The sequence below is a fragment of the Coregonus clupeaformis genome, chromosome 15 (genome assembly GCF_020615455.1).
Source record: "Coregonus clupeaformis isolate EN_2021a chromosome 15, ASM2061545v1, whole genome shotgun sequence".
NCBI classification, from domain to species: Eukaryota; Metazoa; Chordata; class Actinopteri; order Salmoniformes; family Salmonidae; genus Coregonus; species Coregonus clupeaformis.
In genome coordinates, this window is record NC_059206.1 from 63,063,037 (window position 1) to 63,085,992 (window position 22,956).

Below are 22,956 nucleotides of genomic sequence, written 5' to 3' on the forward strand. Positions count from 1 at the left end.
GTTAATTTGTGGAATTTATTTTCCTTCTTAATACGTTTGAGCCAATCAGTTGACATTAGACAAGGTAGGGGAAAAAAAAAAAAAGGAGTATACAGAAAGATAGCCCGTTTGGTAAAAGACCAAGTCCATATTATGTCAAGAACAGCTTAAATAAGCAAAGAGAAACGACAGTCCGTCATTACTTTAAGACACGAAGGTCAGTCAATACAGAAAATGTCAAGAACTTTTAAAGTTTCTTCAAGTGCAGTCGCAAAAACCATCAAGCGCTATGATGAAACTGGCTCTCATGAGGACCGCCACAGGAATGGAAGACCCAGAGTTACCTCTGCTGCAGAGGATACGTTCATTAGAGTTACCAGCCTCAGAAATTGCAGCCCAAATAAATGCTTCACAGAGTTCAAGTCACATACATATCTCAACATCAACAGTTCAGAGGGGACTTTGTGAATCAGGCCTTGATGGTCAAACTGCTGCAAAGAAACCACTACTAAAGGACACCAATAAGAAGAAGAGACCTGCTTGGGCCAAGAAACACGAGCAATGGACATTATTAGTAGTACTACTGTATGGGTTGGGATTATGGTTCACAGCTAGCTAGCTACATCTCTAAACAAATACTCCACTTCGCCAGATGATTATATGACCCATCAAGTTAGCCAGGTGTGTCTGGGGGTGATTACGGCCATCTAGACAATAGTGACCCATCCACTTAACTAGATGTAGCTGGGGTTGGTTATAGCATTTATTTCACATGACCCATCAATTTAGACAAGTGTGTCTGGGTAAGCATCGTCTAATAATTATAAAATATCTTTATCTGGACACTTTCTATTTTTGATTTTGCTACTATGCAAGTAACTATTTCTCTGTACCGTTTACACCTTCTGTATCCTGTGCATGTGACAAATAAACTATGATTTTAATTGATATAGTGTGTGTTTACCAGAGACGGTAATGTGAAGAACAACATGACCTGCACCAAAGTCAGATTAGGATATAGACCAAGGACTAGATAAAAGTGTTTTTTGTTTTACCTGGGTTTTTCCTTATCGCAGGCTACTACTTTCACCACTTTTAGTCTTGGGTTGTTTACTACACTTCCTTACCCACTCTGTTTAGCACATGGCCTCACACATGACACGCTAGTGGCGCAGTGGTCTAAGACACTGCAACGCAGTGCTAACTGTGCCACTGGAGATCCTGGTTTGAATCCAGGCTCTGTCGTAGCCGGCGCGACCGGGAGACCCATGGGGCGGCGCACAATTGGCCCAGCGTCTCCAGGGTAGGGGAGGGGAATGACCGCAGGGATGTAGCTCAGTTGGTAGAGCATGCGTTTGCAATGCCAGGGTTGTGGGTTCGATTCCCACGGGGGCCAGTATGAAAAATAAATAAAAATAATGTATGCACTCACTAACTGTAAATCGCTCTGGATAAGAGCGTCTGCTAAATTACTAAAATGTAATGACATCTTAAAGAGATGGGTGGGGCTAAGGCTTAAGAGGGTGTGAACGATGCTGAATGGGTGTAGACAAAGAAGAGCTCTCCAGTAGGTGTACCAAAACATTCAAGAGCCATTTTCTCAAAAGTGGGGTTACAAGTTTATCAACTTTGAAAGCAGTATTACTTTCCCATTGTTCCTCAACTGCAGTGTATGATATACCATTTTCTAGCTCTGAGTCTCTACTTTGATCCAATGTAAAAAAACACAATTTCACATTTTGATTTATATGACCGAATAGAGGGAGTCAGTCACATATATCCTTAAACATGAGCAAACCTACTCCATAAACCACTGGGGTAAAAGTTCAGTAGTTGAGCTGTTGTCCTAAACTCTTATTCTTTGTGACAGAGGTGCTGCTATCTAAATGTATCTTGGTCCATCTATCATGGATTAACTACTCCTCGACAGAGATGTGGCCATAGAGGTCTGCTGTGTGTGTGTGTGTGTTTCTGGGTAAAAAAAGTAGGCTAGCTCTGGGACGGCGCAGGGAACTGCCAGCCACCTTGGCTAATGTCAACCTGATCGAGGCTCAACCCAGTGGGGTGGGATGTTCCACTACAACCCTCGGCCCTGGGTCTAGCGCCATAATTAATATGTTGTTGTATCAAAGTTGAAGCGTTTGCCTCCGAAATGTCCCATGCACCGCTCCCCTTATTGAAGACCTGACCTCCAAGCAGCTGAAGGTTGCTCCGGAACTTGGCTCGCCCCCGAGTGAAAACATCTGCTCCTAGCCGCAGGGGCGGACCAGCCGCGGTGGACCCCCGTCTCAGCTGACTCCTCTAGCCCAGCAAGAGAGCCCTTCCCTGTCCTCGCACGCTGACCCCCGCATTTATAACCCCGCCAGCAGCCCCACACATCCCCCCCTAGACCCGAGCCCCCGGCCCAGCTCTGGCCCGTTCCATCACCTTACTCCTCCTCCGCCCGCCAGCGTGCCAGTGTGGTCACTCCACCACTGAGAGGACTGATCCTGTCTTGTCATCCCCCCATCGCAGCCTGTCGAGAGGAGAGGATGGAGGAGGAGGCATCTGTGGCGCTCCCACAAACTGGTGACTGTTGGAACCCTGACAGAAGCATCTGTCATCCCCTGCCTTCACACACTCACCTGCTGTCCGAGGGCCTGACTCTCTCATTCCCTCTCTCTCTCTCTCTCTTTCTCCCCATCTCGTCCCTCCCTCCCTCTCTCTCTCTCACTGCAGAGCTGATAGGAAGCTCTCCTACGCCTCCTCCAGAAAAACTCTGCCATCTCTTGTTCTTGTTTAATCTGGGATAGGTACATCCATTTTCGGACTTGGGGGTAAAAAAACACATATGCTGCCACTATCCGTTTACAAACTAATTGTACTTCAGATTATTTTCCAAGTCTCCACCAGCCATCCAGTGTTTCAACAATATACATTTTGTATTACTGATAATACATGACCTGTGCCACTCAGTCCCAAATATTGTTTCAGACATTTAATTAAATCCATACTTTTGGCCGACATCTCACTTATAGTATAAAAAACACCTACTCAATCATATTACGTTTATTTGGCTCTTTTACTTTCATACTAGGTCATTTAATAGGGTTCCATAGTTCATCACCAGGTCGACAGTAACACTTCATGAAGAAAAAATAGGCCCCCTGAACATGGCTGTGGTGTTAATGAAGATACTGACCTGTCTGGCGATTACTTTATCATTCACCAATGGCACCCCTGCCCACCCCCCAACGAGCTGAAGAGTTGCCAGCAGCGGCGAGGGAAAGGCTGCCAATCCACGGGCACGACTGACACACACACACACACACTCAAGGACACCATCGTTCACTGAAATCTGGCAAGGTGCCCTTCAGAAGAAGCCACACAGTCCTGGAGTGCCCTAAACCCTACACACTAAACCCTAAACACACAGTCCTGGAGTACCCTAAACCCTACACACTACACACACAGGCCTGGAGTACCCTAAACCCTACACACTACGCACACAGTCCTGGAGTGCCCTGAACCCTACACACTACACACACAGTCCTGGAGTACCCTAAACCCTACACACTACACACACAGGCCTGGAGTACCCTAAACCCTACACACACAGTCATGGAGTACCATAAACCCTACACACTACACACAGTCCTGGAGTACCATAAACCCTACACACTACACACAGTCCTGGAGTACCCTAAACCCTAAACTCTACACACACAGGCCTGGAGTACCCTAAACCCTAAACTCTACACACACAGTCCTGGAGTACCATAAACCCTACACACTACACACAGTCCTGGAGTACCATAAACCCTACACACTACACACACAGTCCTGGCGTGCCCTAAACCCTACACACATCGGCCTAAAATATGCCAAAACCTGAACACACATACAGGGAATAGTTAAGTTCATTATTTTAAGGGTATATTATTATTTTAAGGGTATGTTCGCCAAGTACATTTACACATACTCTGAATGTTACTAGGTGATATGGAGTGAGTGAGAGCAGCAGGACATCATGGGGCTCCTTAGAGAAAGAGGGATGGGACGTTGTGCCAACACCTCGTCTGCCAGGGTGAAGGGTAGATAGACACACTACCACCTTCAGTCCCTCCCTCCCCTCACTCCCTCCGTCCCTCCCTCTCTCCATCCATCCGTTCACCCCCCCACCTACCTACCTCCATCTCCCCCCTCCCTCCCTCCCCACTAGGCCTGGTGTCTGAACCCTACTGAGCTGGCTCAGGTCTCCAACACCAAGGTCTCTCACCCCACAGGCTGGGCAGGGTCCTCCTCCTCCTGGTTGCTCCTCTGTGTTATTCCTGGAGCCTGCTCCTCTCCTCTCTCCTCCCCAATCCCCCTCTCTGGGGTGACGGGGCTGTCCTTCCACATTCATCAGTATCTCCTTTACTCCTATTGTTTTCTACACACACACACACACACACACACACACACACACCACTGCTCTGTCCTGTGTTTGTGGTCACACACACCTAGGTCACCTTCATTCAGTCCTGCCTGCTGTGTTTGTTCAACAGTAGAAAGGTTCAAGTAGACGTGACGGTCCTGGAAATTGAACAATAGTCACTTTAATAATGTTTACAGTCACTTTAATAATGTTTACATATCTTGCACTACTCATCTCATATGTATATACTGCATTATTTTCTATAATATTCTACTGTATCTTAGTCCATGCCGCTCTGTCATTGCTTGTCCATATATGTATATTTTCTTAAATTCCATTCCTGACTAGTGTGTGTGTATTAGGTATATGTTGTGAAATTGTTAGATATTACTTGTTAGATATTACTGCACTGTCGGAGCTAGAAGCACAAGCATTTCGCTACACCCGCTATAACATCTGCTAAACACGTGTATGTGACAAATACAATTTGATTTGATAGTGGTGGTGTCAGAGGAAGCAGTTGCAGGCCTAGTATTACTGATGTGATGTCATTGTTGTTGTCAGTGCACAGAGATTCACCTTTCTAGACGAGACCTCTGATAATTCCAACTCAGCGATGTAGTGGAAGATAAACTCAAGTCAACTAAAACCTTTTTAATTGTGTGAATAGGGTCTATCTACCCTTTTTTACCAGTACATCCCTGCACTACAACGTACACGTAACCAAACATGTATGTTCCTGAATGAATGATACATTCAGAAGATGCAAAAGAGAATGTAACTAAATACTTTAATACAATGAAAGAGAAGTGAGGGAACAATACTCAATTCCTGTTATGGTATGTGGTCCTCTGTAGTTCAATTGGTAGAGCATGGCGCTTGTAACGCCAGGGTAGTGGGTTCGATCCCCGGGACCACCCATACGTAAAAATGTATGCACACATGACTGTAAGTCGCTTTGGATAAAAGTTAGTGGGGCTCAGTACATATCTCCACCACTGGAGGGCAATGAATAGCAAGCAGTAAGGAATATGATTTCCTGTAGTGGTGCAAGACTCGAATACTCCACTAGATGTCAGCATTCTGTAAAATATGAAGACAGCTATAATGACCACGTTGACGTCCAAAGTAGCCTACAGTTTAAATATAAAGTTATTTCACACAGGAGTCGGATAAACGCTTTACCAAATGTTCTTACCTTCAAAGGAGTGATATGTATTACTATGTGATAACATGTCATATTTGGGGGTATTAGACAAACTCATATTTCAGATTGAGGCAACTTGAGGAAAACGAAAAGCATAGTTCCTCAAGTCAACTGTGATAGCTGTCAAAATGATCACATGTGGATTTATTCAACCATAATACCATAATGCGGCATCATTACCAAGGAAATGTACTTGCGCAGTTCTCCTAAACGTACATCTTATAGGAGGGGTGTACCTCATCCACTTGAATTGTCTTGCATTGACTACATCTACAAATACAACTGTGTGCACATCAGAAGCACAAATAATCTCAATTCAATTACTTTATTCACGTAAAAAGACCAAGATGCGCATTGCAAGGACTAGAATTTGAGTGTTTAGGATTTTAGCTTACCCTATTTTAGAGCTATTATGGTAGAATCCATTACCGTGTTGCGCGGGATCAGGAAAAGTTGTGCAGGCTGCTTAGCTAGCTACGAACATAGTACTAATTTGGTAAGCATTTTACATTTTCCTATAGTAAACACCATTCAGACTGTTTGTGAATATGACACTAACATACACATAATAGTATTCCTTTCTTAACGGTATGAATTAGTTCGTTTTGAACTGAGGTCAAAGCTATAAAGACAGTCCGCATGTTCATGTTGTCACCGGAAAATACTAGAATGACGGGAAAAGGAAACATTGTAGCGCAACGCTAGGTAGCTAAAGTTAGTAACTACATGTTGACAAGCATGAAAAAGTATCTACCTGTAAACATAATAATGCACTCTTCATGGGTCGCGGGAGATTCGGCATTAATGAATGAAACTGTATCCGTCCACGTTTCTGTTTGTGTGCACGAGTCGATGGGCTAATGCATGGCATGGGGGTAAGGGTTAGTGCCCTTGCTACACACCCACACTGTTATGCACGAATCATGCATGCCCTCTGAGTCGGACACTTGTAGAATGTTCCCACATCTTAAACTCAATTCAGGTGTGCAATAGGTAGGTGCATGGTCCTGAAACATTTTCCCAATTGGCTTTTTCGTAGGACTACACGCATTTCATATAGCTATGTTCTTTCTGTGAATGTAGGCTAAAGTTGCATTCTGTTTCCAAGTTTGCACTGAGTAGATGATCTGTGTATTATTATGTGTCAACAGAGTGCCCTACGTCGCAAGGAAATGGCTCGGGATTACAAACCTGGTGACTTGATCTTTGCGAAGATGAAGGGCTACCCTCACTGGCCTGCCAGGGTAAGGCAATACACAATCACACAAGACAAGTTACCCAGTTATCATAACGACGTATGTAGAGCTGGTCTATGGACAAAAATCCATATCGCGATAAATTGCCAGAAATTATGCAATAACGATACATTTATAATAACATTAATGTGCACCACAATTTTGTGTAAATTATCCTTTTAAACTACTACTACTAGTTTGATGGTTGTAGATATCAATTGTCCCATTAACAATCACCAATATTAGCACAATTATTTCATTTCAAACTTCATATTTCTCTAGTATAGGCTACTTATCGTAATGAACGATATCAGCAAAATGCTTGCGATAAGTGATGGGTATGATCGGTGTCGATAGTTTTCGGTTTGTCGTCCCAGCGCTAACATATAGTAATTTTTCTTTAATTTCATGGTATTCTAGAGTTGTTACTTCCATTCTAAACTTATATTGAACACTTTTAAAGCAGACATGTTACACAGATAATTTGTCATGCAGGGCATTTATTAAAGACGGGTGTTTTGAATTGTCTGCCAATTACATAATATGTACAGACTAGGCTCATCAATTCCCTGCTCTCTCCCTTTCTACCAGATTAATGACTACTCTGATGGAGCTGTGAAGCCGGCCAACATGAAGTTTCCCATCTTCTTCTTTGGTACCCATGAAACGTAAGAAGTTAGCTAGCTCCCTCGGTCTCACCCATATACTATACTATACTATACTACACTACACTACACTACACTACACTACACTACACTACACTACACTACACTACACTACACTACACTACACTACACTGCAATACAATACACCCTCTATCTCAACAATACACCAGTGCTTGATATTGGCATTGTGTACAATATACAAACATCAGCTTGAGCACCAGAAAAGCATCTATGCATTGACTTTCCTCCTCTATTGCAGTGCATTCCTAGGCCCCAAAGATGTATATCCCTACCTGCCCAATAAAGAGAAGTATGCTAAGCCTAACAAGAGAAAGGGCTTCAACGAAGGCCTGTGGGAGGTTGGAGAACAACCCGAAGGTGGAGCTGAATGGAGAGAAGGTTTGTTTTATCTCCTCTCTTTTGTCACCGTTGTCATTTTGCTCTGGTTCGTGTTCGTTAGGGCACACAACGGAAGACGTTATGCAACAGAAAATGAATATGAGCGTTCAGCCTGGCTTCAGACCCAATACGAAATATACTTTACGTATTTCTAAGCACCTCCAAGACGTATGATACCTACTAATGGTCTAGTTACTTTAGACAGAAACAAAAGCGGGGAGGATGGGCGGGCCTAATCGTGACTGTCTAGGTTGCGTGTTCGAGTCGCTGCCAGGGACTGTAGCATTTTAACTAATTTTATTTGTCACGTACACAGTTTACAGCAGGTATAAAAGGTGCAGCGAAATGCTTATGTGCTAGCTCCCTCAACAATGCAGTACATTAATCAATTTACTTCCATTTGGTGCCTAATGAACATGCCCCTGGAGTTTTCTATGGAGGTGGGGGGGGGTTGCCCTAATGGTTAAAGGGGCAATCTGCTATTTCTACATCCATTTTTGGACTGTTAAATAAATGAAATATAGCCATTGATTCTTGAAGAATATAACTTATAAATGCCTCATGAATTTAGTTCAACTGTCGTACCCCATCAGAACCCAAAATATAACAAAGTCTATGTAAACAAACACTGTATAGTTTCAAAATATGGTTAAATCTATTATTTGGATATTATGGATGGTCAGTCCTTGTCTATGAATGCAAGAGTGGTAATATTCTATTTCTCAAGGCCCATCCCTCAGCTGTTTACCAACACAAGTGATGGGTGACCACGTTTTGTTATTGTTTCAACTGCGGATTGCCCCCTTTAAGGTTAGGTTTTGGAGTTAAAGTAGTCTGATCCTAGGTCTGTGATTTATGAATGTTTTTTTGGCAACATGTTTGGTTTTCTTTCATTAGCAAATGATGCTGTCGGATAACGTTAACGGAGAAGGACTCTGACAGTAACCCAGAAGGGGACGAGGAGGGAGATTATGAGAAGAGGAAGAAACCCAAAGTAGGCTAACCATTCTACCATAGAAGTAGAATCAATTATTTCATAGTTAATTTTATTTATATGGACTGTGTTATTCACGTGTAAGAATACTGACTAACCTCACTTTCTTGACTAGCACCATGCCTACGAACATTGAATGACGTGCGCTCTTGTACCAATGTGTCTGTCTGCTGTTGATGTTGTCTCGTTTTGCCAATGGTACCGTGCTTTGTGTCGTAATACCCCAAGAGGCAAACCATCGGCTGTGAATTGACAATTAATTGGGAAATGTTATTTTTGAGGGGGGGTGTATGTTACTAGTATTTGACCAGAGTTGTTTGCCCAAGCTGAACCCCAATTATGTGTGGAAGTGTCTAGGAGCGAAGGACTGAAGTCAAGGGAGAGAGGGGGCCCAACTTCTCTCTCTGGCTAGCTGTCAATTGGCCCAACTAAATAACTAACCTAACCCCCCATACCCTGGGCACTGTGTGTTTGGTGTGGTTACCCAGGTGTCGGGGGCTGAGAGTGAGGCTGGACAGGAGGAGGATGGTGAGGAGGAGGATGGGGGCATGCAGGTCTCTGAACAGAGACAGCCCCAGGATGTACGTACTGTTGCATGATGGGATAGGTGACCCTCCCACCCCACTTAGGGAAAGCATGATGTGGCACCTGGTGATTTTCATTTTATAGTTGTTGTTTTTTGTCCCTATTGTTACCATTGGCTTGCACGACTACGACATTGCAAAAGGTGTATAGGTGATGGTTTGGCTCCGTATCCTCCTCTGTTCTTAGCTAGCCTGGTTTTTCTGTTGGTAACAATAGTATTTTGAGGGGAGTGTTTTAGAACTGTGGACAGAACTACAGGGATGGGTAGGGGTAGGAGGGTTATTTCCGTAGTGAATGGTGAGAGGGCATAGAGAGAGAGAGTTTTCAGTACCTGTCTAGAAGCCTGTAAGTTTAGTTTACTATGGATATGGATAGCGGTGTGATTGTGTCCTTAAAATAACCACTGTCATTCATTTTAAACTAACCTGGGCTCTCACTATGGGGGATCATGCAAATGTTGTGTTTAGTGAGAGTGGGCATTCACCATAAAAAATGTAAATAAATCTGTTCATTTTTTGGGGTGAATTAGATGTGGTATGTTCAAAATGTAATTTGCATGACCTGAATGAATGAACCCTCCCTTTCCTTCACACTTCTCTAAAGGTTTGATGTCCTAGACTGTTTTTCTGATTCAACATTGACATGCCTAGGCCTGCTTGTTGATCAGTGGCATGTGTTGCTCCCTCCCTCGCTCCTTGGGTTGTTTTTATCAAGCTTTTAATTGGGGGGCTGAACTACAGCAATTCTTATCAGTTAAAGCAACGTATTTATGTTTTATTTTTGCATGGCATTCTATGTCTCTGGAGAAAGGTAAGGTGCTCTCTTGTTTAATGACTGACCGTTCACTTGATAGGAACCTGTACTGGGAACTACACTCTTGCCGGCTGACTTGGTAGGTGTAATACAACAGTAATCCACTAGATGGGGATGAAACGCTAAACTTTCCCTTGTTTTATGGCAAGGACAGTTGGGATGGAGTTATTACTATACAGATGTGGTCAAATATATTGGCACCCTTGCATGACTCACTTTCTTCTAAAATAAGTTGACGTTGAAAAAACATTTGGTGTTTACATGTGCATTTGTTTGATTTACAACTGCACAGGACAAAACAAAAACAAACAAACAAAAAAAAATATATATATATAAATAAACTGAAATTTAGATTTTTTACCTAAGTCAACAAATGGCCTTCAAAATTCTAAATAATTTGGTTGGAGGCAAAGATTCTGGTTTACTGTGTAATTTATCTCACCTGTGGTAAATTGCAGATGCCTACAGGGTAAAAATAGCCATTCAACCACGTTTAAAAGAGAAGGCAGAACGTTCTACTCCATTACAGTATAGTGTAAAGTGCAAGGGGTGCCAATATATTTGACTGCATCTGTGTGTGTGTTATTTGTCTAGGACCCCACACCAAAGGAATCTACAGACACTCCCAAACCCAAGAGAAGAAGGAAGAAAAAGGTGTCCCATATCCTCATGTATAACATGAATGAACTCAATCGAGACATAATGCAGCTGACATACAATACAACTTGTCGATCACTTTGAAACTAAACTCGGTGTCTTGCGTTCCGTGTCTCTTGTCAGAGTGATGTAGAGGCCGACTCGGAGAAAGAGGACACTGCCAACAGTCCCACATCCAGCCCTCAAGGTACAGCGTCTGTCAATGCAACCCTCAACCTTTCCCGCTGTTGTAGGTGTTGTGAGAGTGTATGTGTGTGTGTGAGCAAGACATCAGTCCTACCTCAGGCACTCTATTATTTTGTCAAAGGGTAACACAACAACCACAGTAATGGAAAACAGCTTGCATGGCTCTCATATCTGTATTGGGACAGTAGTGTCCTTCTCATTATGATAACTGATGAGGACTAACAACTACAAACTCTATGACCTGTAAAACATTTGGATCCTTTGTGCTCACTATGTGTTCGTGTGTGTTCCTGTGCCCAGGTGGAGAGGGCCCCACTCCTAAGCGGCGAGGCAGGAAGACCAAAGCTGAGAAGATGCTCCTACTCCAGCAGCAGGACCCCCAGGGCTCAGGCAGTGACATGTACGGTTGCATAATGTGGTTATGGTTCGTCTGTCTGTCTTACCTGCTGTTGTCTCCTGTAGAGGCCTCTTCAGCAGGCTTCTCCTTGTCCGACTCCTGCTTCTTATCATCACCATTAGTCTTATCTAGAGCAACAGACAAGCACACATACAATAAGAGCAAATGTGCATTTACAAGAACAATAAATGTCTTCATTGCACAGGTGTATTTTAACAATTTCAGTTCTATGTATCTAATAGAATCTCTATATGAGACACATCCACTGATTAAAGGATCCACTAGTAATCCATAATTAATGGGCTGTTAAAATGCATTGTCAGAAAACAACAGAGGATCAATACTACTGTAGCTACCGTTGAACAACATTGCTTTGACTTTCTTGGGTAAAAAAAAAAAAGTCCTAAAAGACGTTTCTCTCCGTTCAGGGACACTGCTGAGTCAGAGAGAAAGAGGAAGAGGACGCCGGAAGACAAGTCCAGGAGAGGAGAGCAGGAGAAGAGGCCTGAGGGGAGGAGAAAGGAGGAGAGCAAAGGGAGGAAGGACCTGACGCTAAAACGGAGGAGACAGGCCAAAGAGGAGAGCTCCTCTGACTCCTCTGACCAGGAGGTGGGTGTCCCACGACCAGAGGGTGGTGTCCCACGACCAGACAGGGTGGTGTCCCCACGACCAGACAGGGGTGGTGTCCACGACCAGACAGGGGTGGTGTCCCACGACCAGACAGGGGTGGTGTCCCACGACCAGACAGGGGTGGTGTCCCACCGATCAGACAGGGTGGTGTCCCACGACCAGACAGGGGTGGTGTCCCACGACCAGACAGGGGTGGTGTCCCACGACCAGACAGGGGTGGTGTCCCACGACCAGACAGGGGTGGTGTCCCACGACCAGACAGGGGGTGGTGTCCCACGACCAGACAGGGGTGGTGTCCCACGACCAGACAGGGGTGGTGTCCCACGACCAGACAGGGGTGGTGTCCCACGACCAGACAGGGGTGGTGTCCCACGACCAGACAGGGGTGGTGTCCCACGACCAGACAGGGGTGGTGTCCCACGACCAGACAGGGGTGGTGTCCCACGACCAGACAGGGGTGGTGTCCCACGACCAGACAGGGGTGGTGTCCCACGACCAGACAGGGGTGGTGTCCCACGACCAGACAGGGGTGGTGTCCCACGACCAGACAGGGGTAGGTGTCCCACCGACCAGACAGGGGTGGTGTCCCACCACCAGACAGGGGTGGTGTCCCCACGACCAGACAGGGGTGGTGTCCCACGACCAGACAGGGAGGTGGTGTCCCACGACCAGACAGGGTGGTGTCCCACCGGACCAGACAGTGGTGTCTAGCTCGACCAGACAGAGGGCGAGGTGTCCTACGACTCAGACAGGGGTGGTGTCCCACGACCAGACGCAGGGGTGGGTCCTACCACCAGACAGGGGGTGGTGTCCCGACCAGACAGGGGTGGTGTCCCACGACCAGACAGGGGTGGTGTCCCACGACCAGACAGGGTGGTGTCCCACGACCAGACAGGGGTGGTGTCCCACGCGACCAGACAGGGTGGTGTCCCACGACCAGACAGGGGTGGTGTCCCACCGACCAGACAGGGGTGGTGTCCCACGACCAGACAGGGGGTGGTGTCCCACGACCAGACAGGGGTGGTGTCCCACGACCAGAAGGGGGTGGTGTCCCGACCAGACAGGCTGGTAAATTCTAATTCAGATACTGTTTCACTATATGGGGGTTGCCAGTAGTTGGTACCTTCTAAGTACCCATAGTTAAAGGTGCATGTTGAACATTTGCTCCAGCCTAGTGTAGCATACAGTTACACAGTGATACCATGTCATGACAAACTGTACCAGCCAAGCATATCTACATGTATGAACATCCAATCAACATCTCTTTCTCCACCCCGTTAACCAATGTAACCATCAGAAGAGCAAGCGGCAGCAGCCCACTCCGACCGAGACGGGGGACAAAGACGATCAGAAAGAGTAAGGTGACCCTCTGTCCACCTGTCTGTCTGTCTCTGTCCACCTGTCTGTCTGTCTCTGTCCACCAGTCTGTCTGTCTCTGTCCACCTACCTGTCTGTCTGTCTCTGTCCACCTGTCTGTCTGTCCACCTGTCTGTCCATCTATCTACCTGTCTGTCCATCTATCTGTATCTGTCTGTCCGTCCACCCAACACTCACCTTTCTATTTAGTACCCCACATGGGTTCCACATCACCCCACAGGGGCTCCACATCACCCCACAGGGGCTCCACATCACCCCACAGGGGCTCCACATTCTCAATGGCTAGTGATATATTTTTTACTACTCCGTCTAAAAATGGCGCCCGACGTGATGGTCGTTTGTGTAGAACACCATGTGTCAGAGGTCACTGTGACAAGATGGCAGGGTCAGGGTTTATGTCGAATGGTAGCCGCAGCGGGAGGACAGGGCAATGACAGAATTGGATGCCAGACATGAGGGTCATTCCATGTGCACAGGTCACAAGAGGCCTGCACAACAGGGGTCAACTGTTCTGGATGGGGGGGGGGAGATTGGGTTCCCTGTTCTGTACATCCATCTCAAATTATCTCCAGTTGACATGTTGATGGAATTTCCAGTGGTGCTACTCTTAAAACGACTGGCAGTTCAGTTTGGTTGTGTGTACATATGAGGTTTTTGGTTAGTCGTTTGCATGTGGACTTCAAATTGAATTGACGTGTGACCTGAGTTGATTTGGTGCGTTAATGGTCTTATGTGTTTCTCTATCAGGCAAAAAAAAGAGGATGGGAAAAAAGTGGATGAAAGGAAAGGTGACAAGAAGAAAGGTGAGTTTGTGTATTGGTGTTTTCTTGTGGACATTGTGAAGATCATTGCTACTAGGCCTAGTTATCCTCTGTGGAGATTAGGTCAACTCTGGCTTTCATGACCGAATCATGACTGATGTTTGTTTTTCTTCCCTTCATCGCAGAGATATCGACAGAATCGAGGCTGCAGAGGTTGCATGGAGAAATCAAAATCTCCCTCAAGATTGACAACCCAGTAAGTTCAAGACTGCCCCTGATCAGGGGTACTCTGACCCTACGAGGTCCGGAGCCTGGTGGTTTTCTGTTCTACCTGATAATTAATTGCACACACCTGGTGTCCCAGGTCTAAATCAGTCCCTGATTAGAGGGGAACAATGAATGCAGTGGAACTGGCTTCGAGGTCCAGAGTTGAGTTTGAGGGATCTCGATCTTAGTTCTTGTTTATTTAATACTTTTTTTTGTCAGACCTTTGCAATTTTGTTTAGTAGGCTGTTACTCACCTGGTTGAAGAAGATAAATGTGTGTGTGTGTGTGTGTGTGTGTGTGTGTGTGTGTGTGTGTGTAGGATGTGAAGAAGTGTCTGGTGGCGTTGGATGAGCTGGGTATGCTGCAGGTCACCACCCAGCACCTGCAGAAACACTCAGAGCTCATAGCAACACTCAAAAAGGTAATGTCCCTGTCAGAGCTGTGTCCCAGAATGCATGTGCTGACCCTGACTGCTGGGGTTTATGGTTGAGGGTAGTGCTTCCCCTACAAAGACGCACACCTGCTGCCACTTAGCCCTCACCTTCTGCTTAGGTCGTCACATTATAAGAGTACATAAGAACATCTGCTAATTGTATACAACTGTGGGTGCATGTTATTGTGTGCATGTTTACGGGTGAATATTTATGTGCATGCAAACTTTTATCCCCCATGTACATGCTGCTCTTTGTTGCCAGATCTGGAGGTTTAATAAGTTAAATGCTATTGATATTTTATCCAAAGTGACTTAGTCATTTGTGCATACATTTTACGTAAGGGTGGTCCCGGGAATTGAACCCACCATCCTGGCGTTGCAAGCGCTATGCTCTACCACCTGAGCTACAGAGGACCACCTATATCTCTTGTATTTACTGTATGCTCTCCATGGGTGGCCAGATCCGGAGGTTCAAGGCCAGCCAGGACATTATGGACAAGTCCACCATGCTGTACAACAAGTTTAAGAGCATGTTCCTGCTGGGGGAGGGGGACCAGCTGCTCAGCCAGGTGCTCAACAAGTCCATAGCAGAGCAGAAGCAGCAGGAGGAGGCCAGGAAGGGAGTCCAGAAGAAGGCAGAGCGGGCCAGGGAGAACAACACAGGTACTGGGAGGAAAGAGGGACTGGGGCTCTGTTCCTATAGCCACACTAGCGAACTGCACACTGGCTAACTGCAAACTTAGTAAAGCCAAGAATGGTGCTTTGAAGAAGGCCAGCAGGTCAGGGGAAAACAACACTGGGAATGGGACTGGGGAGGGGAGGAATGGGGGTCTTGTGGAGTGGGAGATAAGTGATAAATGTATGGAGGTGGGTTGGTGACACTACTTATGTATGTCTGACGTAGAGCTAAACCTAACGCTTTAGCTCAGTGGGCTAATGCAGTTTTTGAGTCATGCGGAACACTGGTTTGATACCTGATCAGTCACAATAGCTGGATTTAGAGGTTGCCCAAAAGCACTGGTCTCAGATCAGATTAGCCAACAGAATCCTTCAGAAAGATGAAGAAATATTACCCAGTATCTGTGGTTAGGGTCAACGCTCTACATATTCCTCCTTGGGAATCTGATAGAAATCCTAGATGTGATGAGCATCAACTCAAACATTCCAGATTCAGAAGGCTCTGTGTCTTTCTCAGTGTTCTGCAATGCTCGTTGTGTGGCCTGTGAAATATCCTGTGAATTTATGTCCATACGACTAATTGTTTGGGAGAAAAACTCTTCACCAGCCAGTATAGAGAAAGGGTAGATAAAGACCAGACCGACTCTGAGACTTCATAGATATGTGCCTTTTTGTTTAGAATATTGTGTTATTACATTTTTTACATAAACAATTACTGTGGGAACATATTGTGATGAAAGGCAAACAGTCACTTAGTATAGGTAGTTAAGAGCGTATCCGCTCTTGGCTCAATGCCAACTTGTGATATGCACACGTGAATCTGACTTTCGTATAAGTCAGGCGGGGACAACATTAGGAGAATTAGCTCAAATTCTAGTTATGTGCACATATCGGGTTAGGATTTGACACTGTATTTAATCAGGTATGGTGGGCCAACTCCGAACTGGAAATACACGCAACTTTTGCATAAATCATCATGCTTTGTCAATGGGAGATTCATTCGCATGAAAATTGGAGTTAGCGTTGTGCATTCATCCCTGTATGAAAAGAATATTGTCTACTGATCATATAGGCTTTGAGGTTCTGGTCACATCATTGGCCACCCTTTATGACCGGTTAGGCCATGTGCGTAGAATAAAGCCTTGTTCACACTGCAAGCCTTAATGCTCAGATCGGGTTTTGTTTTTTAAAATCCATTTCGAATACTGACTGTCCAAACAGCGAAGTTACATGTGACCAAATCGGATTTGTGTGTGTTCAGACAGCAGTCATTTGCTGACATGGCAAGCTAGTTGTCATAGTAATGATCGTGGTGGTGTTGATTGGTGGTGGTGCTTCATGACGTGCTTCCTATCACTCCGGAAGTGTGGCAAGCTAAGGTGACAACAATGCCTGCCATGGACATTTTCCCAGTTGCTTGAATGTTCAAAATCATAGTGTTAGAACTAGGGTTGTGGAGGGCATTAAATTGTCAGCCCGGTTATTGTCGTGGCAAAAGACTGCCAGTCTCACGGTAATTGACCGTTAATTAACAAACACCTTAGCATCTCCATGCCTACACACACAAGCCACTGATGCACCCTTTAAGAAAGTATAATAAATCAATTTAATGTACACCATCACAAAAATCCATTGTTGTAGTCAGGTCTAGTAAGAAACTGATATGAAGAAAATGTATTTCCAGAAGATCTAAATATTTGTTGGCCTACTGTAGGCCTATGTTATCTGGTTATGCTCCACTGCCATAGGCTGTAGGCTTGTTCATTTAGCTGACAACATATAAGTCCCGTCAGATTCTTTTATTTTATATGATTTTATAGTAAGAATAATATAATTGAACTTTTTTTACTTGTTTGTTGTTGTTTTTTTGTTAGGGGTAGATCAGTCTTTAGTATTGCAGATTGCCAACCTCCATCAATGTAATTGTCTGCATCACTTCCAATCCCCATAGTATTTTTTTTGCATATATAGAGGCAGTACCAGTCAAAAGTTGGGACACACCTACTCATTCAAGGGTTTTTTCTTTATTTTTACTATTTTCTACATTATAGAATAATAGTGAAGACATCCAAACTATGAAATAACACATGGAATCATTGTATTAACTTAAAAAGTGTTAAACAAATCAAAATATATGTTATATTTGAGGTTCTTCAAATAGCCACCTTTGCCTTGATGACAGCTTTGCACACTCTTGGCATTCTCTCAACCAGCTTCATGAGGAATGTTTTTCCAACAGTCTTAGAGGAGTTCGCACATATGCTGAGCAACTTGTTGGCTGCTTTTTCCCTTCACTCGCCAGTCTCGACTCATCCCAAACAATCTCAATTGGGTTAAGGTCGGAGGATTGTGGAGGCCAGGTCATCTGATGCAGCATTCCACTCTCCTTCTTGGTAAAATAGCCTTACACAGCCTGAGGTGGTTGGGTCATTGTCCTGTTGAAAACAAATTATAGTCCCACTAAGCTAAACCAGATGGGATGGCGTATCGCTGTAAGAATGCTTGGTAGCCATGCTGGTTAAGTGTTGCCTTGAATTCTAAATAAATCAGGTCACAGCAGCTCCCCCACACAATAATACCTCCTCTTCCATGGCCTACGGTGGGAACTACACATGCAGAGATCATCCGTTCACCCGCACTTTGGCTGTCTCACAAAGACACAGCGGTTGGAACAAACAAAAAAATCTCAAATTTGGACTCCAGACCAAAGGACAAATTTCCACGTCTAATGTCCATTGCTTGTGTTTCTTGGCCCCAAGCAGGTCTCTTCTTCTTATTGGTGTCCTTTAGTAGTGGTTTCTTTGCAGCAATTCGACCATGAAGGCCTGATTCACACAGTCCCCTCTGAACAGTTGAGTAGTTGAGATGGCTGTGACTTGAACTCTGTGAAGACATTTATTTGGGCTTCAATTTCTGAGGCTGGTAACTGTAATGAACTTATCCTCTACAGCAGAGGTAACCCTGGGTCTTCCATTCCTGTGGCGGTCCTCATGAGAGCCAGTTTCATCAATAGCGCTTGATGGTTTTGCAACTGTACTTGAAGAAACTTTCAAAGTTCTTGACATTTTCCATATTGACTGACCTTCATGTCTTAAAGTAATGATGGACTGTCGTTTCTCTTTGCTTATTTGAGCTGTTCTTGCCATAATATGGACTTGGTCTTTTACCAAATAGGGCTATCATCTGAATACCTTGTCACAACACAACTGATTATCTCATATCTTAAGATGGAAAGAAATTCCACAAATTAACTTTTTAAGGCTCACCTGTTAATTGAAATGCATTCCAGGTGACTACCTCATGAAGGTAGTTGAGAGAATGCCAAGAGTGTGCAAAGCTGTCATCAAGGCAAAGGATGGCTATTTGAAGAATCTAAAATATAAAATATGTTTTGATTTGTTTAACACTTTTTTGGTTACTACATTTTACATTTACATTTTAGTCATTTAGCAGACGCTCTTATCCAGAGCGACTTACAGTTAGTGCATACATTCTTTTTTCATACTGGCCCCCCGTGTTATGTGTTATTTCATAGTTTTGATGTCTTCGCTATTATTCTGCATTGTAGAAAATAGTAAAAATAAAGAAAAACCCTGGAATGAGTAGGTGTGTCCCAACTTTTGACTGGTTCTGTACATACATACATACATACATACATACATACATACATACATACATACATACATACATACATACATACACATATAAATAAAAACATATACATATCCTTTAAAAATATATCTTTTCCTTTATTACTTTCTAACCCTACCACCCCTCCCCTAATTTGGGTAAACTAGTGAACAACAATACTTAGGCCTCTACTTCCAGCTTATACATACTATATACATTTTATGTACACAATTTTACAATAGTTCTATTTTGTTTGTTTTTACTCCTGAACTTCCTCTACCCTCAATCTCTCTGATCATTTTCATGATGTCCATCCGGTTAGCTTCTATATGCCATATCTTTCAAACTGTGCTCTTTCACAAAAGTTCTTAACCTATAATTATTGAACTTAGCTGAATAAAATATAAAGAATATTTTTCCCATTACGGAGCGAGTGCGCATATGAAGTGGCTATGTTGAGCATAAAAGTGATCATTTTGAAACAGGTCCTATATGCTAGATAGTTATTTGGGAACTTTAGTTGCAAATGATACAAACCTTAGAATGTCTTAGAAACCAAAACGGATATCGGCTGCATGGTGTGACTACAGGCTATTGATGATTTGAGAAAGTAACAAAAAAAGCTGTTCCTTGCCCCAGTCTGCACAGCTGTTCTCTCATCGAGTGGTCATATTTTCACACATCCGACTACTCTCAATTTAATCTTGTCTTTACTAATATGTAAAATTTGTTTAGATTTAGAATGGCCCATTATCAAATGGGCATGGGGGGAAAAAGCCGTAATCCATATGTACTCAAATAGCGAATGGAGGCCGCGCGCTTTCCCACCAGTCCGTTTTGTAGGGCTACTTCAGGTTTATAGCGGAGCATGTGTTTTAATATGAGCAGCTGAGAAATAAATATAAGAACACTTATTTCACTCCACGCCTCAACCACTGCCTGGGCTCATATGCATAAGCACTAGTATGCTTATTGGAGTTTTGAATTAATCTTCACCTTAGAAAGCGCTAAGGTTTTTCATTTGTTAGGCTTTGGAACAACATCCCCAACAACCATGTTTAATACTGTTCAAATTGATCATCACAGTGAAGTGAGTTTTAAAAGTAAGATAGGCCTACTGTTTTGATAAGTGCTTGATGTGATTTTCAGTTGCATTTGTATCGATGTCAGTGGTTAGAGGGACAATAGAGCCCTGAGTAACAGGCCATTAGGACCTGATGGTAGTTAGCAAGTTGGGTACTACCAAAGCATGTCCAGATTGCATAAAAGGAGATTACCATGGACAGTCACATGGAATTTTATTGCGGTCATGACTCATGACGGCCGGTGTGGGGGTAATATGGGTGACCCATAGTAAGAACACCTTTTTAAAGTCTCAAGGTATATGATCCAACTTTCAAAACGAGTCCTTTTTAACTAGCCACAGCAGTCAACTAGCTAGCTAGGTAGCTGTTTAGCTTTCTAGCACATTCACTCATTTGTTTGTAAATAATTAACAAAATAGTTAGTCACATGGCCAGGGATCAGATTTGAATCTGATTTCAAACCACATACGAAGGTGGTTTGAAATCTGACTTGAAATATCTGATTCCATGTGATTTTTGGTTGTTCAGACTGCAGGAGAAATAACAGATTCTAATCAGATATGTAATTTTTTTTTTTTATAGGATTGGCGTCATTTCAAACTGCCAATGTGAACAAGGCTTAAGAGTAAGATGCCACAGCGGCCTTACCACCATAGAATTATATTTATGTGGTTCCTATAATTTTTTATGACTGGTCTGTAGGCACTATGCCCTTTTTTTATGATTGGCTCAGTAAGTATTAACACGATCAGGAGGGTTGTGTTATAGTCGGGACCACATCCGTACCATCAGGCATTTCCAATGGATGGAATATCAGATTAGTCTCCGCCTGGCCAGGGTGCAGGCATGAGTGTGTCACATGTCATCCCCTCCTGACTCCTCCAGGAGATTTCAGTGTTATGGGTCGTAAAATGAGAGCTAGAAAAATAATGATGTGTATCTGGGCAAGAGGCTGGGTGTCTGTGTTTGGATGATGTATGCAGGCTGAAACTGAAAGCGTGTGTGTCTGTTCCTCACGTTGTGTGTGTCTCTTGCTCTAGATAAGACTAATGGTGACTCCAGTCCTGATGATAAGAAGCAGGAGTCGGACAAAGGAGAAGCCTGCTGAAGAGGCCTCTACAGGAGATAACAGCAGGTAAGACAGACCGATGGACTGTAGGACGGACAGACAGACGGGGGCCAATGAGTTCTGGGTGTTTGGAGGTCTGTGCTTGCTCACAACAACAGACTTAACCAGAGCCACCAGACCTACATGTGCATACGCCGTTGACGAATGTCCTCCATCTCACTCTGTTCACTGTATCTCTTTGGGTCTCAGTAGGTTTAATGAACAAGAATTCCTAAACCAAGCAAATTTTCACACAAAAATAAATGTATCAGCATTTGTCAGTTTGCTAGTTATATCCCCATTTGTGTTTGTATATCTTCTATAAACGTTCTTAACTGCACTGTGTGCTAGTTGCGTCCCATTTCATAATCCCTTTACATGCAGTGTAGTGAAGGCCCAAGAGGAATCCACCTGATGATGAAGAAACCTATCTGACTGACTGAACTGAAGGGAATGTTGGTGCTGCTGACCTGAACTCACTGCTCCTGAGTCCTGACTGATCTGTGCTGCCACCACTTGACACACTAGTCCAAACACCACCAATCAGAGGTTAACTCCTGTTGCTATGACTACATGTCCATCTCAAATAGTACAAATCCAGGCTCTTTTCTGGTTTGCACACCCACGTCCTTCTAAAACCTTACAGAGCAGTGTCTTCCATAGTCTTATTTTAGATTTCTTTTAACGATTTAACTATGGCTGTTTTTAAACTGATGGTAGTAAAAAGTGGTTCCATAAGGAAGATATATTGTTAGTTTAATACAGGCATATCTAACCCATCCCTGACCTCATATTGTTTGTTTAAACTATTCTACTAAAAGTGAAATGTTGACCATATCATGTTTGAGAAGGTCATGGCAAAAATGGAGTGGGTCAACGAAGCTGTATATTCTGTTTTGGAATATTTGACCAGATAGTCTGTTTTTAGAATCACTTAACGTTTGACATCCCAATATCTTTCAGTTCAACTCAATTCTCCCAATTATACAAGATGGATGATGTATGGTAAGACTACATATACGGTAGTTACTGGTAGAGGAGTCTTTGTATTACTTGTTAGTTTAGTAAATGTAATCAATACTGACCAATATTACTCCTAGAGTAGGTGTACATATTTTTTTCAGAATGTTCTTGCACAGAAAGGAAATACTACTCCAGTGTGACAGTTTATTTTGCCAATAAAGTGCTTTTCTTTTTCTCGCACACCCACATTTAAATGTGTTTTTAAGTCCTCCATTTTGCTGACATTGATGTAAATAAGAGTATTTTTGTGCCTGTCTGAAAGCCTGTTTTTGCCTCCTTTAAATAAAGCAATGGTTCAATAACATTCCTTTTGTCAGTAACTACATTAATTGATTGATATTCAGTTATTTTGCTTATCGAAACAAATGATTAATTATTAGTTTTTAGATGCAGTCAAATATATTGGCACCCTTGCATGATTCACTATTTATTCTAAAAATAAGTTTAAATT

General features: G+C 43.6%; 1 protein-coding gene across 1 annotated transcript; it reads left to right on the top strand.

Moving 5' to 3' along the window:
- Positions 1-5,840: 5,840 nt before the first annotated feature.
- LOC121580819 (lens epithelium-derived growth factor) lies at positions 5,841-21,996 on the top strand. Its single transcript, XM_041895885.2, is given in 19 exon segments — positions 5,841-6,078; positions 6,734-6,826; positions 7,409-7,485; positions 7,742-7,844; positions 7,846-7,881; positions 8,779-8,802; positions 8,804-8,875; positions 9,364-9,456; positions 10,868-10,927; positions 11,054-11,117; positions 11,417-11,516; positions 11,942-12,122; positions 13,441-13,499; positions 14,268-14,323; positions 14,467-14,537; positions 14,868-14,969; positions 15,443-15,644; positions 21,415-21,509; positions 21,867-21,996. Coding segments are annotated over 18 exon segments (1,545 nt in total). The 5' UTR covers positions 5,841-5,994; the 3' UTR covers positions 21,483-21,509; positions 21,867-21,996.
- Positions 21,997-22,956: the final 960 nt, after the last annotated feature.